The sequence below is a fragment of the Vigna unguiculata genome, chromosome 10 (assembly GCF_004118075.2).
Source record: "Vigna unguiculata cultivar IT97K-499-35 chromosome 10, ASM411807v1, whole genome shotgun sequence".
Taxonomy (NCBI): Eukaryota; Viridiplantae; Streptophyta; class Magnoliopsida; order Fabales; family Fabaceae; genus Vigna; species Vigna unguiculata.
This window is the reverse complement of record NC_040288.1, coordinates 4,484,092-4,501,904: the sequence shown is the minus strand read 5'-3', so window position 1 is coordinate 4,501,904 and position 17,813 is coordinate 4,484,092. Positions and strand designations below refer to the sequence as shown.

Sequence of the window (17,813 nt, the reverse complement as noted above, 5' to 3'; positions counted from 1 at the left end):
AAAAGTAAAGTTAATATGTAATTTCTAAAAAACATAATATAAGAAAACAATTTCTTAGTTATTAGTGCAATACATTTTTTTTATGGTTAAGGTGAATGTTGGTTTAATTTCTTAAATGGCTTGATATCTTAATGCGCTTCCACAAGTAAAAAAAAAAGTATTAAGCTTTGCTGTACTTTGAATGCTTTTTTGTCTGTACAGATCATATGTTTGACTTTGTTGTATTATTTGTTTCTATTGCTTCAATGTTTGAACAAATCTCATATGTTCGAATTTGTTGGGTTATTGGTTTCTCTTCAGACACTTGATGAGCGTAAGAATTGCTTCCATGGATTTTGCGTCTTCATCATCCAAACTCCCATTGATGTTGAATGTAATCATCAACTTTCATGGAGAAGACGTCCGTAAGAAATTTGTTTCACATCTCGAGTCTGATCTCTCTACAGTTGGAATCACTACTTACCTTCACCACGAAAATGAAGCGAACGCAATGCCCATCCAACAACCTATTCTCGATCTCTGTCGGATAACAATTGTTGTTTTCACCAAAAACTATTCTCAATCTGCTTGGTGTCTTCATCAGCTTCATCAAATCATCAAATGGCACCAAACTTATTGTCGACATGTTCTGCCTGTATATTACGAGATTCAGCCATCTGATGTGCGTCTTCAGAAGGGTGATTTTGGAGAAGCATTCAAAGCAACTGCAAAACAAACATTTTCAGCTCAACAACTAGAGCATGGCATGTCAAGGTGGAGCCACGCGCTCACCAAAGCAGCAAATTTCTTTGGCTGGGATGAGAGCAATTACAGGTAAGTTACTATAGCTCACTCACTCAATATGCATATTTTGAGCCTGCAATTTAACTTTTGCAATACATGACTTCTTCTATAATTGTTATTAAACTTGAAGGAGTGATGCTGAACTAGTGGAAAAAATTGTTAAGAGCGTTCTTAATTTACCAGTCTTGTCTGCTACTAAATTTCCAGTTGGATTACAATCCCATGTGGAAGATGTGATTCACACTATCAAAAATAATTCCACGGAAGTTTGTATGATAAGAATATGTGGAATGGAAGGATCTGGTAAAACCACTGTAGCCAAAGCCATCTACAATAAAATTCATGATTCATTTATGGACAAAATTTTCGTTGAAGATTGATAGTAATTCAAGGTTGTGAAAGGAATAGTTGAAGGGATAGAGAAAATGTGTAGATAGTAGAGTGTGAAAGTAGTAGTTGGAGAAGTGTATTTGTAGTTGAGAGTAGTTGTATTGGATGTTGTGTTAGTTGTTCTTAATGTTACAAAATGGTAGGATACATGGGTATTTATAGACCCATAGATTATTCTAGAAACTCCTAGCTAGAACTAATGCAAATACTTCTAGATTTTTCTACATAGTTGAATGTTCTTGATTTTTCTTTCTATCCTAGGCTTTTCTCCAATACTCTAGAAGTTTCATTACATTTCAATAACTCTATCTTAGATTTTTTCTAGATTGTTCTAGAATTTGCATTATACTTTAATACTCCTCCTTGATGCAAATTCGGTAACTCCAAGCATAGCGCGTAGTAGTTCAAATCTTGGTCTTGGTAAGGCCTTTGTGAAAAATATCTGCAATTTGGTCTTCTGTTGTGCAGTACTTTTTGCGACCAATTTGGCCTTGTGCTTTTGTATAGTTCCATCAGGATTGAGCTTTGTTTTATATACCCATTTCACTCCAATGATGTCTTTTCCTTGAGGACAGTTTACGAGCTCCCAAGTGTTATTCTTCTCAATCATTTTAACCTCTTCTTCCATAGCCTTGACCCATATTTCTTGCTTTGATGCTTCCTCATAGCAGTTAGGCTCAATCATGGCCATATTGCAGGTTTCGTATATGTCTACCAAAGATCTTACTCGTCTTGGAGTGGACTCTAGCGAAGAATCCTCTAATGGAGGTGGAGAAGGCGTACCTGAAGCTTCTGCCTCTTCTTGAATTTCTTCTTGATATTGTTGCACTGGAACTAAAGTGGTGCTTTTAACAACTTTTTCTTCTTCCCAATTTAAAGAAGCATTTTCATCAATTTCAACATCTCGACTAATGACGAGCTTTTTTGTTTGTAGGTTGTAAACTCGATAGCCTTTTGATTGTGTGCTATATCCCAAGAATATTCCTCGTATAGTCTTGTCTTCAAGCTTGTGCCTCCTTTGATCAGGAACATGTATGTAGCAGATAGATCCAAATACTCGTAGGTGTTTGGCTGATGGCTTTCTTCCACTCCAAGCTTCAATAGGAGTCTTGTCTTTGACCGCCTTAGTTGGACATCTGTTTAAAATGTAAACTGCAGTGTAGACTGCTTCAGCCCAAAAAGTATTAGGCATACCTTTCTCTTTTAGCATTGATCTTGCCATCTCCATGACTATGCGATTTTTTCTTTCTAATACACCGTTTTGTTGTGGAGTATATGCGACTGTGAGTTGTCTCTCTATGCCTTCATCTTCGCAGAATTTGTCAAACTCGCCAGATGTATACTTCTTTCCACGATCGCTTCTAAGTACTTTTATTTGTTTTCCACTTTGCTTCTCAACAAGGGCCTTGAATTTCTTGAATATTCCAAAGACTTCTGACTTTGCCTTTAAGAAATAAACCCATGTCATTCTAGAGAAGTCATCAATGAAGAGGATGAAATACCTATTGTTGTGATGTGAAGGCGTCCTCATTGGTTCGCAAACATCAGTATGGATCAACTCTAGTAAGTCTTTTGCTCTCCATGCTTTGTCGGTCGAGAATGGTAATCGATGTTGTTTACCAAGGAGACATCCTTCGCATGATTCATTATTCTCCTTTAAGCATGGAAGATCTCTCATCATGTTTTTCTTATATAGAAGCTTTAAGGCATATGTGTTGAAGTGGCCAAATCTCCTATGCCAAAGTCACGAGTCATCAACTTCTACCTTCATGGCAATATTAGTTCCAGGTTTGAAGCTTATGGGAAAGCTTCTACTTCTCTTCTCCATTTTTACTTGGCCAATTTCTGTCTTTCTACTGTCATAAATTTTGCATGTATCTTTCTCAAAGTGGAGAGAATATCCATTCTCCATCATTTGACCAATACTTAAAAGATTCTCTTTAAGATTGGGAACCAATAAAACATATCCTTGATGAATTTCGTACCTTTCTTTGTCTCCACCATGACAGTTCCTTTGCCTTGAGACTCCACTGTGGTACCGTTTCCTAGTCGAACTTTGACATTGACAGATTTATCAATGTCTTTGAAGATGCTTTGATCTTTGGCCATGTGATTGCTGCATCCACTATCCAAGTACCAACTTTCTCCTCCGTTAGGAGATTCTTGATTGGCATAAAATAAGCGTTGTTCCTGATTATGTTCTTCAGCAAAGTTTGCTTGATGCTTATTTTTATTACGACAATACTTCTCTACGTGGCCAAATTTCTTGCAGTATTGACATTGAGGTTTTCCATGATGCCAACAATCTTTTTCCATGTGACTTGTCTTTTTACATACGCCACATGGGGGATATTTTCCTTGACGAGTCATAGGGAAGCTTCTAGAATTTTCTTTATTTCTAGAAATTTCTCCTCTACTTTTATTTCCTTCATATTCTTTATTCTGAGACCGTAATTTTAGTTTTGATTGAAAGGCATTTTCGACTGAGTCTTCTTCATGCCTTTTCAATCTTTGTTCATAAGCTTCAAGAGAGCCCATTAGTTGTGTTACTGACAATGTGGCCAAATCTTTTGTTTGTTCAATCGCAGTTGCGATTGCATCATATTTTTGGGGAATAGAAATTAAAATTTTCTCAACGATTTTTTTGTCAAGAATAGTTTCCCCATAGGCTCTCATCTGACTAACTATTTCCTTTATTCTAGAATAGTAGTCTTTAATGGTCTCAGATTCTTTCATTCTTATTAATTCAAACTCTCGTCTTAGAGAATGAAGTTTAACATTGCGTACCTCATCACTTCCTTGAAACTCTTCTTGTATTGTGTTCCAAGCTTGCTTTGCGTTTGTGGCACCTATTATTCTCGGAAAGATTGTGTCATCAACTGCTTGTTGAAGAGCAAATAAAGCCCTTGAATCCTTCTGTTTGTTTTTCTTTAACTCCTTCTTCTGAGCTGCAGTAAGAGCGGATGTGTCTTCTGGAATAGTGAATCCCTCTTCTATAATGTCCCATAAATCTTGGGAGCGAAAGAATGTCTTCATTTTGACGCTCCAAAAATCATAATTTTCTCCTGTGAAAATAGGTACGGGAATTGATGATGTTTGATTGGTAGTGGCCATAGGTTGAGAAAATATTTTGGAAGTAGTATAGAATGAAGTTCTAATTTTTTTGAAGTAGTTAAAAAGTTTATCTACGCCCAGTAGATGACCGAACGTAGCTCTGGTACCACTGATAGTAATTCAAGGTTGTGAAAGGGATAGTTGAAGGGATAGAGAAAATGTGTAGATAGTAGAGTGTGAAAGTAGTAGTTGGAGAAGTGTATTTGTAGTTGAGAGTAGTTGTATTGGATGTTGTGTTAGTTGTTCTTAATGTTACAAAATGGTAGGATACATGGGTATTTATAGACCCATAGATTATTCTAGAAACTCCTAGCTAGAACTAATGCAAATACTTCTAGATTTTTCTACATAGTTGAATGTTCTTGATTTTTCTTTCTATCCTAGGCTTTTCTCCAATACTCTAGAAGTTTCATTACATTTCAATAACTCTATCTTAGATTTTTTCTAGATTGTTCTAGAATTTGCATTATACTTTAATAAAGATATTGCACAAGATAATAAAAAAAAATGGCTTCATTTTAAAGAAAAACTTCTTTCAGATGTCCTAAAACCAAAGGTAGAGGTACGTAACATTGAGAAGGGAAGAAATATTCGAGAAAGGCATTTTCGGAAAAGGGTGCTCATTGTACTTGACAATGTGAATGACCATTCTCTATTAATAAACCTATCGGATAGTCTTCTGTGGTTTGATAAAGGAACTGTAATAATAATTACAACTAAGCATGAACAACTTTTGAAGACACATGATGTTAATGCTGTTTTTCGGATAAATCTATTGAACGCAAAAGAGTCTCTTGAGCTTCTTAGTTGGCACGCATTTAGAGAAGCAAAACCAAAAGAAGAATACCATGACCTTGCAAAAGCAATAGTTACTCACTGTGGAGGACTACCTCTGGCTCTTGAAGTCATTGGAACTTATTTATATGAAAGGACGAAAGAAGAATGGCATAGAGTACTGTTCAAATTAGGGAAAACTCCCCAGCATGACGTTCTACCAGTATTGAAAATATGTTTCGAAGGTTTACCTAATCAAATTGAAAGAAATTTATTCCTTGATATATATTGTTTCTTTGTTGGTAAAGATAGAGCCTATGTTACAAAGATCCTTAATGGTTGTGGGGTAGACGCTGATAGTGGAATAGGAATTCTCATAGAACGTAGCCTCATAATAGTTAAAAAGAACAACAAGTTTGGATTGCATCCTTTGCTAAGAGAAATGGCAAGAGAAATTATTGGCGAAATTACTTCAGGAATGGAAGCTAAGAAGACCAGTCGACTATGGTTTGATATGGATGCAGATTATGTACTGTTAGAGCATATTGTAAGAACATTCTTTATCTATTGTTTTTAAACTTCTTTTTAAAAGTGTTTGCTTTCTCATGTGCAATATATTTGTTTTTTAGCTATTTTCATCACAGGAAAAAAAATTCATTCAGAGATTCCCTCCGAAATGGTTTCCAACTGTAAAAGATTTCTTCGAACGTGATTATTTAGAGGTAAGAGACGCAATAAGAAGGATGAAACTCGGTGGACATTGTGAGTACCGCTCTAAGGAACTGGGATTGATTAGGTTGGAAAAGTTTTCTTCAGAATACCATCCTATTGGATTTCAACATGATGCAATAGCCATTGATTTAAAACACCGTCTTCCTCGACTCGTCTGGAAAGAACCCCAGGTTCTTATAACTTGACATTTTATTTTGAACCTCTGCCCAAAATAAATATAGTATTTGTTTCCACTTACAACTATTTTATTCCATCACTTTCTTTTCTAACATTTTCCAAAAAAACTATCTTCTTGAAGGTTTTGGCATGACTAAAAGTTCTTAATCTTAGTCGCTCCAAGTACTTGAGAAAAACCCCTGACTTTTCGAGACTACCAAGTCTTGAACACCTCATTCTCAAAGATTGCCCAAGATTGTGCGAAGTGCACAAATCTATTGGAGCTCTCGGCAATCTTACACTTATAAATTTGAAGGACTGTACAAGGATAAAGAATCTTCCCAGAGAGATATATATGTTGAAATCTTTAAAAACACTCATTCTTTCTGGTTGTTCGAGGATTCACCTATTGGAAAAAGATATAGTGCAAATGGAATCCTTCATAACACTAATTACTGAAAATACAGTTGTGAAACAAGTTCCTTTTTCAATTGTAAGCTCAAAAAGTATTGGATATTTATCTCTACGAGGATTTGAGGGATTATCACATAATCTTTTTCCTTTTATCATTCGGTCTTGGATGTTGCCATCAATGAACCCCCTATCTTATTATCATTCCTTTTTCATGGATGTGGAAGTTAATAGTTGGGATGACATTGCGCCATTACTTAGGATCCTTGTCAATCTTCGAAGTGTTTTGTTGCAATGTGAGACGGAGTTTCAACTATCTCAGCAAGTACAAGATATTTTGGTCGAATATGGTGTAAATATTACAGAATCACACACTTCAAAGCAGCACTTCAGGTCTTTTTCGATCGGTGTTGGAAGATGGAAAGAATTCTTCGATGCTTTCAGTGATAGAATTTCCAAGGTTCTTCTCTAACTTTCCCTCTGTTCATTACTTTCACCACCATTGTAGCTATTAATTAAGAGAACACAATAATCCTAATGAATAGAAACTACAGTTCTAAACTTTTAGCACTCTGCACTTCTACAAGAACACAACTTCTTCTAAAAGTATCAGATTTTAAAAACCAACTAACCAAGTGATTATGCTTAAGCCAAGTACTAGCAAATTGATTTCCACTTTCTTGCTTTACTAGCTTTGTGATTGTTTTTTTCCTAATGATTGTAGAAATATAACTAAGAGAGTCAAAAACAGAACCGCATTCTAAATCCATATAGAAATGGTGATATATACCGAACAAAACTATTAACAAGATTTGTTTTAATCATGTATTTGTTTTTGTTTAACTAAACATGTCCTTATTTATCTCATGATACAGGTAATTGCAGGAAGTGAATCTTGTGAAGTTTCTCTTCCTGGTGACAATGATCCTAATTGTTTGGCCCATATGGGTGAGGGATATTCTGTTTCTTTCACTGTGCCTCGGGATCGTGACATAAAGGGAATGGCTTTGTGTATAGTTTATTTATCAAACCCTGAAATTGTGGCAACCGAAGGTCTTAGAAGTGTCTTAATTGTTAATTATACAAAGTGCACATTGCATATACACAACCATGGCACGGTAATTTTCTTTAACGATAAAGATTGGGAGGGTATAATATCAAATTTAGGATCAGGAGACAAGGTTGAGATTTTCGTGATTTTTGGTGATGGATTGGTAGTGAGGAGAACAATTGTGTATCTTATATTTGGTGAATCAAATGACTTAGAAAAGGAGTCTCCGTCAAAGAAAAATTCCCTAATTAGATTTATGAAAAAATTGTAAGTCATTTATCCTCTTTCAGAACTGCACGATCCCTTGAGTTATGGAATTAATCCTTATGTCCTTGAGTGGAATTCATTTGTATAGTTACAGTTAAGAAATTCATGTTTATTATCCTGTTTCTCGCTCCTTGCATCGTGTTTCCTTGGTTTTATTTGATCTATTTATTGTATTTGCTTTCTGGTTGTTGCTTTTCTCAATTCTTTTACCTTTTAGCAGCATATAATAATAATTTATTAAGAAGTCCTCGAAAAGAAATACTGCATTATGACATTCTAACTTAAAACATTGTATTTCTTGTAATTACAATCATGACAACACTTTATATCTTCTAAAACTGACTAAATAAGGAACATTCTTTAAATTACAAACTCTAACTTATACGTGGAATTAGTAGATAATCTTGTTTAATAATAACTAGAAGAAGTTGTTCCTCTAAATGGATTTTACAATATTAATTTTATTATTACCAAGACAAAGAGGATGAACGTAAATAATGTAGTTAAGATGATATTTAATTCTGTTCATTCAATTCAGTAAAGGGACCAGGCTACGCTACTATCCTAATTGTATAACATATTATGTTGAACCAAACACATAAGCCAATAGGTAACAAATCTTAACACATTTTAAGAAGACAATAAATCAACTGTGTTTTTCTTTTTATAGTGAATTAATAATGTTCAAAATGGAAAAAAATTCTCAAATAACAACTAGAAAGGAAACACAATAAACAACTCAAGGATGACCAACAAGGTATAATGTGAGGAGGGAGAAACAGGATAAAATGAACATTGAATTTATTAACTGTACACTTCTACACAACAGTAACAGAAAAACGATGAAAATAAACAAATAATAAAAAAAAAAAACTGGGATTTAATTCCATAACTCAAGGGATCCTGTTCTGTTCTTAAACAAGAACAATAACTTAGAAGAAGTCATACCTTGCCCATTTTTATTTGTAGTGAATTTATTCAAGGCATTTTCCTTTGGCTTGAGGTAATGCCCCATTTTCAACTCATTTGATTCACCATATATCAGATAGACAGTTTCTTCTTGACCACCAATCCATGACCATATCTAAGAAAAAATAATCTTCACATTGTCTACTGATGTTAAATTCAGTTGATAAATAAACAAAATGTCTCAAACCTTACGCACAATGAAAGAACCAGAATGTCCCTCACCCGAATGTTATATTAGAAAAGGAGGCAAGGATAAAATTGGAAACGGCTGGTGGGAATATGCAACCAAAGCAGCTGACAAATGAGGAAGTGTAACAAATCGCGTGGTTTGGGTAAAAGGTGTGGGGGCAATAACTAAATATATAGGTCATTAGCATAGGGAGGAAGGGTGTGAATTTGGTCTCTATTCAATATTGTCTCTTCCTATTACTCTCTATGTTGCTTTTATTAGAAACCTTCTCCTTGGTATCTTCCTTTACAGTAGTAAATAATATTATAGAGTTATTTCCTTGATTCACCTTGCTGTGTTACTTTATTTCCATTATTTCTATCTTTACAATTGGTGCTTTCATTGATTTTGTCCATGGCGAAAAACCCTCGTTTGAAGGACATTACCGCAAAGCTTAAAAATTTATCAACTGATGTCAAACAAATGATGAAAATGATGGAATTGCGCCATGCTGATTATGTTACGCGTTTTGAGAACATGGAGATTGGTCTTGCCGCTTTGAAATCAGATGTTGCATCCTCGCATATGCTCTTCCATTTTAGGTTATAAATGTCAAGCTGGATTTCCCTCGATTTAATGGATCTAATGCACTTGAATGGATTTTTAAGGCTGAATAACTTTTCACTTACTATGATATTTCGGATGCTCAACGTTTAACCATTGTTGTTGTTCACATGGATGCTGATATACCCTGGTTCCAAATGATGGATAAGAACAGTCCCTTTCAGTCATGGGTGGGATTTACTCATGCGATCGAACTAGAATTTGGCAATTCACCATACAAAGTTCCCCAATCTACTCTTTTAAAGCTCAATCAACCTGGGTATGTGCAAGAGTACCATCAAGAGTTCACTACGCTGGCAAATTGTATATATGGAATCACTCCTGATGCTTTGTTAGATTGTTTCATCGGTGGTCTCAGATCTGACATACAGAGGGTTGTCATAGTCTAGGAACATACTTCTATGTTGCGTGTAGTTTCCTTAGCCAAATTATATGAAGCAAAATATGTTGTTGGAAAGAATGCAGTTTTGTCACCGAAATTGTAACATCTCGGCCGGATATTACTAATTTAAATAATTAAAATAGAGATATAAGTATAAATACACATTTATGATAATTCCTTTTTCCAAAATGCGGAAAAATTTAAAACTTTATTTCAACGCGCCAATTATAAAATTCATACGACGTTCAATTATTACAAAGATTAATTGTTCATAATATTAATTACAAAATAGTTCATGAAGAAAACTAGTAAAAACTCCCGTAGTTGGCCCCACTCTGAATCTAAGTATCACGTGCTTACCTCCATCCACAACTGCTCTCATGTAACAAGTTACATGATCATCGCCAAACACACACAAATAGGGTGAGCTCAAATACAAGAAAGATAAATACCACATAAGCAATAAAGCAATTCAAACTATGACCAAGGTTAGCACCCCAATCCTCAATCCTCAACTCCTAAACCTTATGTTGGACGCATCTTGATTCTACACCTTTTGATGAGTACACTGATCGATCTTTGCTGCACGAGTGTCTATTCTCCCCTCCGACTCAAGCCACCACCTAATAGTCCACATGTAGGAATAAATTGCCACGACCACAATCCGCGACACCAAGTGGAGTTCCCCAAAAGGAATCGCAGTCCGTTGTTGACCCCAGACTACCAAACTCAATCAGTTACACTTAAGAGGGTAATCTTCTGAAACCTCACCGTATGAGCCACGATCTCGCACACTCCACTGGACTTCCAAAACCACCAGGTTACAACCTTGAGTGGCCACGTGTTACCCTAATACAAGTTATACTCGTAACTGGGGCCCCAACAAAGCATCGCCTCATGACCTCCATCCAAAGCGGTGCAGGAATCCTCCTCGTGATCCAACTCTGCACCTAAATTCGCTTGGCGCACGTCTCGAGTTGCTAGGCAGAACTTGGATCCAGACCGCCTGGCAGACACCTCACGTCACTAGGCGCCATACGCTTTCCATATGCCGCCAGGCTGCACACCCCAAGCCGCTAGGCGCCACACCAGTAACGTCACTACTACTAGTTTTTGGCACTTTGAAGCAAGTTCCAAAGAACCTCAAGCACTATACTACAATCCATAACATGAAATATGTTTATCCAGTCATAATCACATGACTGGATCATAGTCCAACACAATCCTGAACAACCAAACAATACACAAAAGCAGGAAGAATATATAACTCTTGCCCCAAAATATCGCACGGACAATAAAACAATAATTATGATAATAATAAAACAAACAACAACAACAATAATAATAATAAAAAAATAAAACAATAATAATAATAATAATAATAATAATAATAATAATGAAAACAATAATAAAATAAAATAAAATGAAACAATAATAATAATAATAAAACAATAATACTAATAAGTTATAACAATAATAGCAAAGTAATAATAATAATAATAACAAAACAAAGCAATAATAATAAAAGAATAATAATGATAAAAAAATCATAAATAAAATCAAAAAATGATAATAATAACAATAAGAATAAAACAATAGTAAAATAAAATAAAATAAAAATAATAATAGGAATAATAATAATAATAATAATAATAATAATAATAAAATAATAAAATAATAACAAAATATTAATAATAATTGTAAAATAAAATAATAAGAATAATAATAATTGTCAACACCCAATTTTGTCCGGGTAAATAAATTTATTTTCAAAAAAATTTAAAAAATAAAAAAAATGTGAAACATTATTTTCTTCAAAGATTTTCAAACTTTAATTTTAGACAAAAAAAAAAGAAAAAAAAAAGAGAGATGAAAAAAAAGAAAAAAAAAAGGAATAAAGAGGGAAGAACCCAATTTGTTATTAATTATCGCACTCCTTCTCATGAGCCCAGCAACTCAACCTGCTTTCTACCCTTGTTCCTGGAAGAGAAATTAGTAATATTCTAATAATTAAAAGAAATATTTCTTCAAATGGTTATAATCAATATTACTAATTGAGATTGATTTTGTGCTCTGGTTTGTTAATGGTTAGAATCAATATTACTAATTTGGGATTGATTTTGTGCTCTAATTTACTATGATTTGATTCTCATAATGTGTTGTTATCATAACCATTTCTTCCTTATATTTATCATTACAATTAAGGCTGAGATTGCATTGATATTGTAAGGTGCAAGTATAAATATGCACTCTATCATAACCGAAAAAAAAAAAAAACATTCTCTACACTTCTATAATTCTTTCCCATCACGACTCCCACATACACACCTCATTTCTTATCTCTCTTAAAAAAACATATTAAAGGACGTAGAAAAAAAAGAAGAAAACATTCTCTACACTCTCTTTCTCTCATTACCACCCACAGACACCTCTCATCTTTATTTCTATTGGAAAAACAAAGACAAAAATATTAGAAAAGGAAGCATAAGAAAAAACAAAAGAGAAAAGGTGAGGAGATATTGAAAACTTTTTAAGGTACGTCCCTCTCAATTCTTTCATCTTTTGATTTAGTTTTTTTTTTCAATTTTCATTCTTTTTTTTAATCATAAAAAATATTTTTCCCCTTTCTTTATTGTCTGTCCAGCCGCTCGCGTCGCCTGATATCCAATTTAGACTTTTACTTTTTCAAAAAATATATCCAGATGATCTAAAAATAAAATATAACTTTCTTTGTTTACTCTTTTATATCTATTTGGTTGCTCACGTCGCAATGACATCCACAACTACTCTAAAATAACTTTAAAAAAGATATTAAAAATTTATAAATGATTAAAAAAATAAAAAATAAAAGATTAGAAAAAAAAAGAATTTATTTGAAGTGTCTATCCGGCCGCTCGAGTCGAATGACACCAATTTTAAAATAATACTAAAATTTAAATAAAAATATTTTCAAAATTATAAAACAAATTATACCATTTTCAAATAATTTTCCAAATAAATTATTCAAAAGAACTACGTAACCCTGATTCTCCATTCACATGGAGATACGTAGGAGCGAGGATTGATCCTCGTTGGGCCCAAAAAATCAAAAAAATAGTTTTGTTGTTTTGTATACATTTTTTTATTAATATTTTTGGGGAAAATTAAATATTTTAAAAAAACCACATAACTTTTTGCACATTTGATTAAAGGTACCGTCTTAGGACGGGCGTTGTGGGGTGCTAATACCTTCCCCACGCGTAACCGACTTCCGGACCCAAATTCTGATTCTGATTTTTCGCAGACCTTGCCCTTTTTTTATGGTTTTCCATAGTTTCCTATAATAACTATGGTGGCGACTCCAAACTCTGTTTTTTTCAAATTTAATTGTTGGTTCGTTGTCCCATCGCGACAATAATAATAATAATAATAATAGTAATAGTAAAAATAAAAATAAAAATAATAACTAATAAAATATATAAATAATAACATAAATAATAAAAATAATAAAAATAATAATATTAATAATATTAATAATAGTAAAAATAATAATAAAAATAATACTAATAATAAAATAATAATAATAATAATAAAATATTAATAATAGTAGTAGATAAAATAATAATAATAATAATAATATTAATAATAATAAAATAATAATAATAACTAGTAATAATAATATATAAATAATAATAATAATAAATATAGTAATAGTAATAATTGTGCCGCATTTAGGAGAAAAACTCTAAACATCTTGGCAAGTAAAAAAAAATAAAAGAATCATAATAATCATAGCAGTGATGGAGTTACATAGAGTACTCAATACAACAGAAACCACAAGTGTACACATACTCTCTCTAAATCACATACAACAAACATCAAGAGGTTAAACGATAAAAGAATTTGGTTCAGTAGAAGACTTTCATGCATCAATATATAACACAATTGCATGTTCTGTAAAACCCTCTTAGGCAACCACACGTGGTTTCAGCTAATCAATTGCCATGATCCTTACCTCTCTAGCTTCTTTAGAGACGGCTAGGGTTTCTTGATCACTTACTAATGTAGCCAAAAGTAATCCAAGCATAAAAATATCTATTTTATGCTAGCAAAGGTTTGAACTCGCATCCACCGAATTATCAGGCATATGCACAACCATCAGCCTATAGATGTTTCTTGACAATCATGCACACATATACTCATACCATCATGCCACGTGTTCATATATGCGGCCACAATAAATTAAATAATTAAAATATCACATTAATGGCATACGTAAGAAAAGAACCCAAGTCCCTCTCAAATGCACCAAGCGTGTCTAACTACTTGAGCTACCATTATTCCTTTGTCATAATTCTCTACATTAATTACTTTATAGATTGCTTCCCTCACATTTATTAAATAAATATTTATTTATTTACTTAATTTTCTAGTTCTTACAGACATCTTCCAACAATACTCTTGCCATGACCCACCAAACACTCAAAAATACGAGTCTACCCCCTTTATTACCTTCCCTTGTTGTCGGGTCATCACTTCAACAAAAAACCCACAACGTCTAATGTTCAAAAACTCTCTTCGGCGGAGATGCATTTGTGGCGTGAAAAAGGGTTATGTTTCACCTGCGATGCCCCATTTACACCTACCCATAAGTGTCCCAATAAGCAACTTTACTTGTTATAGGTTGCAAACGATGCACCTACCTTGTTCGACCCTGACCCCCTGATAAGGAGCATGAGATTACTTAGCAAGCTTCTTTAGAGGATCATCTCTCTTTTAATGCATTGAACGGATGTTTAGGAATCAAAACCATGAGATTTCAGGGAACTATTAGTCAAATGCAAATTCGAATACTTCTGGATAGTGGGAGTTCTGCAAATTTTTTACACCCTAGAATTGCATATTATTTGCTATTCCATATCGAACCAACTTGTTGATTACAGGTCCTGATTGGCGATGGTCATTTCGTGAACGTGGAAGGGATGATAAATCCTATGGAGGTTCAAATTCAAGGGCATGTTTTACATCTTCCGGTATATCTTCTTCCCGTTACGAATGTAGACCTTGTACTTGGAGTAGCTTGGTTAGCCACGCTTGGTAAAACTATTTCGGACTTTGACATTAAAATTTTACGTGAATGGCCAATTTGTTACTTTACATGGTGAAAAATCTCAACTATCACCTTCAATTCAATTTTATAATATGATCATAAATGTCAGTGGGCCACTGTCTCCACTAATAAAGAAGTTGCAACCTATGACTATGTTGCAATCCAAAGTGATCGTAAAAGGTAATCAATACATGCAACAAGTCTTAATTCAATGGGAAGGCAAGGATGAGATACTTGCTACATGGGAAGACTTGCAACAATTTCAATAGAAATATCTTGATATTAACCTTGGGGACAAGGTTACTTTTAATGGGGGTGGTAATTTTATATTAGAAAAGGAGGTAAGGATAGAATTGGAAATGGTTAGTGGGAATATACAACCAAAACAGCTGGCAAATATGGAAGTGTAACAAACTCACGTGGTTTGGGTAAAAGGTGTAGGGCATTAACTAAATATATAGCTCATTAGCATAAGGAGGGAGGGTGTGAATTTGGTCTCTATTCAATATTGTCTCTTCCTATTCCTCTGGATATTGCTTTTATTAGTAACCTTCTCCTTGGTTTTTTTCTTTATAGTAGTAAGTAATACTACATAGTTATTTCCTTGATTTAACTTAGTGTGTTACTTTATTTCCATTATTTCCATCATTACACTGAATGAGCCAAGCAATAAGGATGGTCGTCACCAAGAAGAGAAACATCATTAGACCAACGACTTTCCTATCCCTATAATTTTGCTATTGAAATGATCTCCTTCAATCATTATATTATCATTCAAAATTAAAAACATGAACATTTTTAATTCAAATTACAAGCTTACCATACGATAAGTGCCAAAAATTAGTAAAGATTCATAGAGAACTCTGACACTTCTGTTTGTAATTTGTGTTATTTCACATTGATTCTCCCTAAATCTAAGACAAATGAATTTCAATCACATGCTTCCACTATTGCAATCAAATGTTGCCCAAGGTTGCTCAAACCAAAGCAATCTCGCCCAAGCGAGAGCTTAGGCCGCTAATCTCGCCTAAGTGAAGAAGGATCTCACCTAAGCGAGATCTTGTGCAAAAGAAATCATCACTTATCGCCTTTCTCGCTAAAGCGAGCTTGAGCTCGCCTAAGCTAGAGTTCGTGAAGAAGCCATCATCATCTTTGCAATTCTCGCTCAAGCGAGAATGTGGTCGCCCAAGCGAGACCTTTCTTCAACCTGGAGAACTCTATCTCGCCTAAGCGAGAATGACCGACTTAAGTGAGACTTCGTGGAGTATATATACTCCTTGAATTAGAAGAGTAGAGGGATCCTTAGTTAGCACATCTGTACGAGTTCTGGAGCATCACACACCAGTGAGATCTTTATTTTCTTGTTCTTCTTTTCTAGTTCTTAGGTTTTGATGGCTACCATAAGTGGCTAATCTCTTTCCTTGGGATTGAATGCAATCGACTCAAACTTGGATGTAATATGATGATATTTATATATAGCATTTCTATTATGTTGGTATTATTGTTCTATTCTTAATGCTTGATTCTATCTGATCAATAGCTGTCCCGATTTTGTTTTTTAGATTTGAGTGGAAAGTATTTTTGAAAATCCGATTTGAACAATGATACTTGATATACTATGATGCTAGGAATAGATCTCAATATATCAATTGCATGATACTTGATATACTATGATGCTAGGAATAGATCTCAATATATTAATTGCTTATAACACTCGATTGTAATGCTGGATACTTTGCTGAATATATGAGGAATCAATATTCAGGGAACTAATCTTATGAATTTTATATGCGAGGAATCGGTATAAATGATTATTGGGTGTTGCATCAATATTGGTATTTTCAGATGTTATGTATTATATTCATCCAGATTACAAACAAGGGATATAAATGAAATTCAATCACAGTTTCTTTTACTGAATTTTTCTAAACTTTTCCGCTTTTACTGTATTAATTTTATGCAATAGTCAATGATAAATAAATTAAAATCTTTGTACATATGTTGATTAAGATAATTATCTATTTTCACTGAATCTGTTCCTCGTGGGTTCGACACTCTTACTTAAAATAATTATACTACAGTTGATTTTTGGTACGCTTGCCAAGAGATCAACAAATATTTTTGGCGCCGTTGCCGGGGAACGGTGTTCTTTTGAAATTTTTAGTTATCTCATCCAGCTTTGTGTATATTTTCTTAATTAGATAGTTTATTCAATTTCCTCCTTTGTACTAATCCTTGCTTGAGCAGTTTTCATTTATGTTCTTACGAGGTCGGGTTCCTGAAGATCAATTAGCATTTGACCTGGAGATAGAAAAGATATCTAGAAGAAATAGAGGCAAAAGCAAAAAAAAAGCAAGGAAAACAAAGGAAGAATCTTCCAGTACTCTCACCACACATCAAGAAGCAGAAAATATGGAGAATCAAGGACCAACTCCAACCAGAAGAACACTTGGAGACTATGCTATGCAACAAGGGCCAAGATATTTTTTTCTAGCATAGCAATACCAGCCACTACCAAAGCATTGGAGATGAAGCTAGCTTTCCTCAGCTTAATCAGTTCTCATCAGTTCACTAGAATGCATAATGAAGATCCATATACTCATCTCTCCACATTCTATGAACTGGTTCGAACCGTGGGCTTTGAGGAAGGAGATCTCACTAGTGCAGAATTGGATTTTTACCTCGCCTTATAGGTCTCGGTTGGCCAGGAACCGAAGCCTATAATGGCGCGGTGGCAATTTTGCAATTATTGGCAACTTTTATGCCTCGGTTCCCCAACAACCCGAAGCCAAAACCAGTGATAGGCCTCGGTTGTAAAAAACCCGAAGCCAAAAGCCCTGTTAGGCCTCGGTTAAGAAGGCCCGAAGCCAAAAAGGATGCCCAAAATTTCAAAAATGCCATT

The 17,813-nt window shown here is 34.2% G+C and overlaps 2 protein-coding genes across 2 annotated transcripts; both read left to right on the top strand.

Moving 5' to 3' along the window:
• Positions 1 to 328: 328 nt before the first annotated feature.
• On the top strand, positions 329 to 817 carry LOC114165122 (disease resistance protein ADR2-like). The gene has a single exon (XM_028049789.1). The coding sequence runs from the start codon at positions 329 to 331 to the stop codon at positions 815 to 817; it is 489 nt and encodes a 162-aa protein (XP_027905590.1).
• A 3,554-nt stretch (positions 818 to 4,371) lies between these two features.
• On the top strand, positions 4,372 to 7,800 carry LOC114165120 (TMV resistance protein N-like). The gene is made up of 5 exons (XM_028049788.1): positions 4,372 to 4,402; positions 4,746 to 5,608; positions 5,691 to 5,963; positions 6,092 to 6,820; positions 7,236 to 7,800. The coding sequence occupies exons 1-4, from the start codon at positions 4,372 to 4,374 to the stop codon at positions 6,101 to 6,103; spliced, it is 1,179 nt and encodes a 392-aa protein (XP_027905589.1). The 3' UTR covers positions 6,104 to 6,820; positions 7,236 to 7,800.
• Positions 7,801 to 17,813: the final 10,013 nt, after the last annotated feature.

Coding starts and splice junctions, on each gene's coding strand:
- LOC114165122 (XM_028049789.1), top strand. CDS start 329: ATGGATTTTGCGTCTTCATCATCCAAACTCCCATTGATGTTGAATGTA.
- LOC114165120 (XM_028049788.1), top strand. CDS start 4,372: ATGACCGAACGTAGCTCTGGTACCACTGATA. Junction 4,403..4,745: donor TAGCTCTGGTACCACTGATA/GTAATTCAAGGT, acceptor AGATTGTTCTAG/AATTTGCATTATACTTTAAT. Junction 5,609..5,690: donor ATGTACTGTTAGAGCATATT/GTAAGAACATTC, acceptor TTTGTTTTTTAG/CTATTTTCATCACAGGAAAA.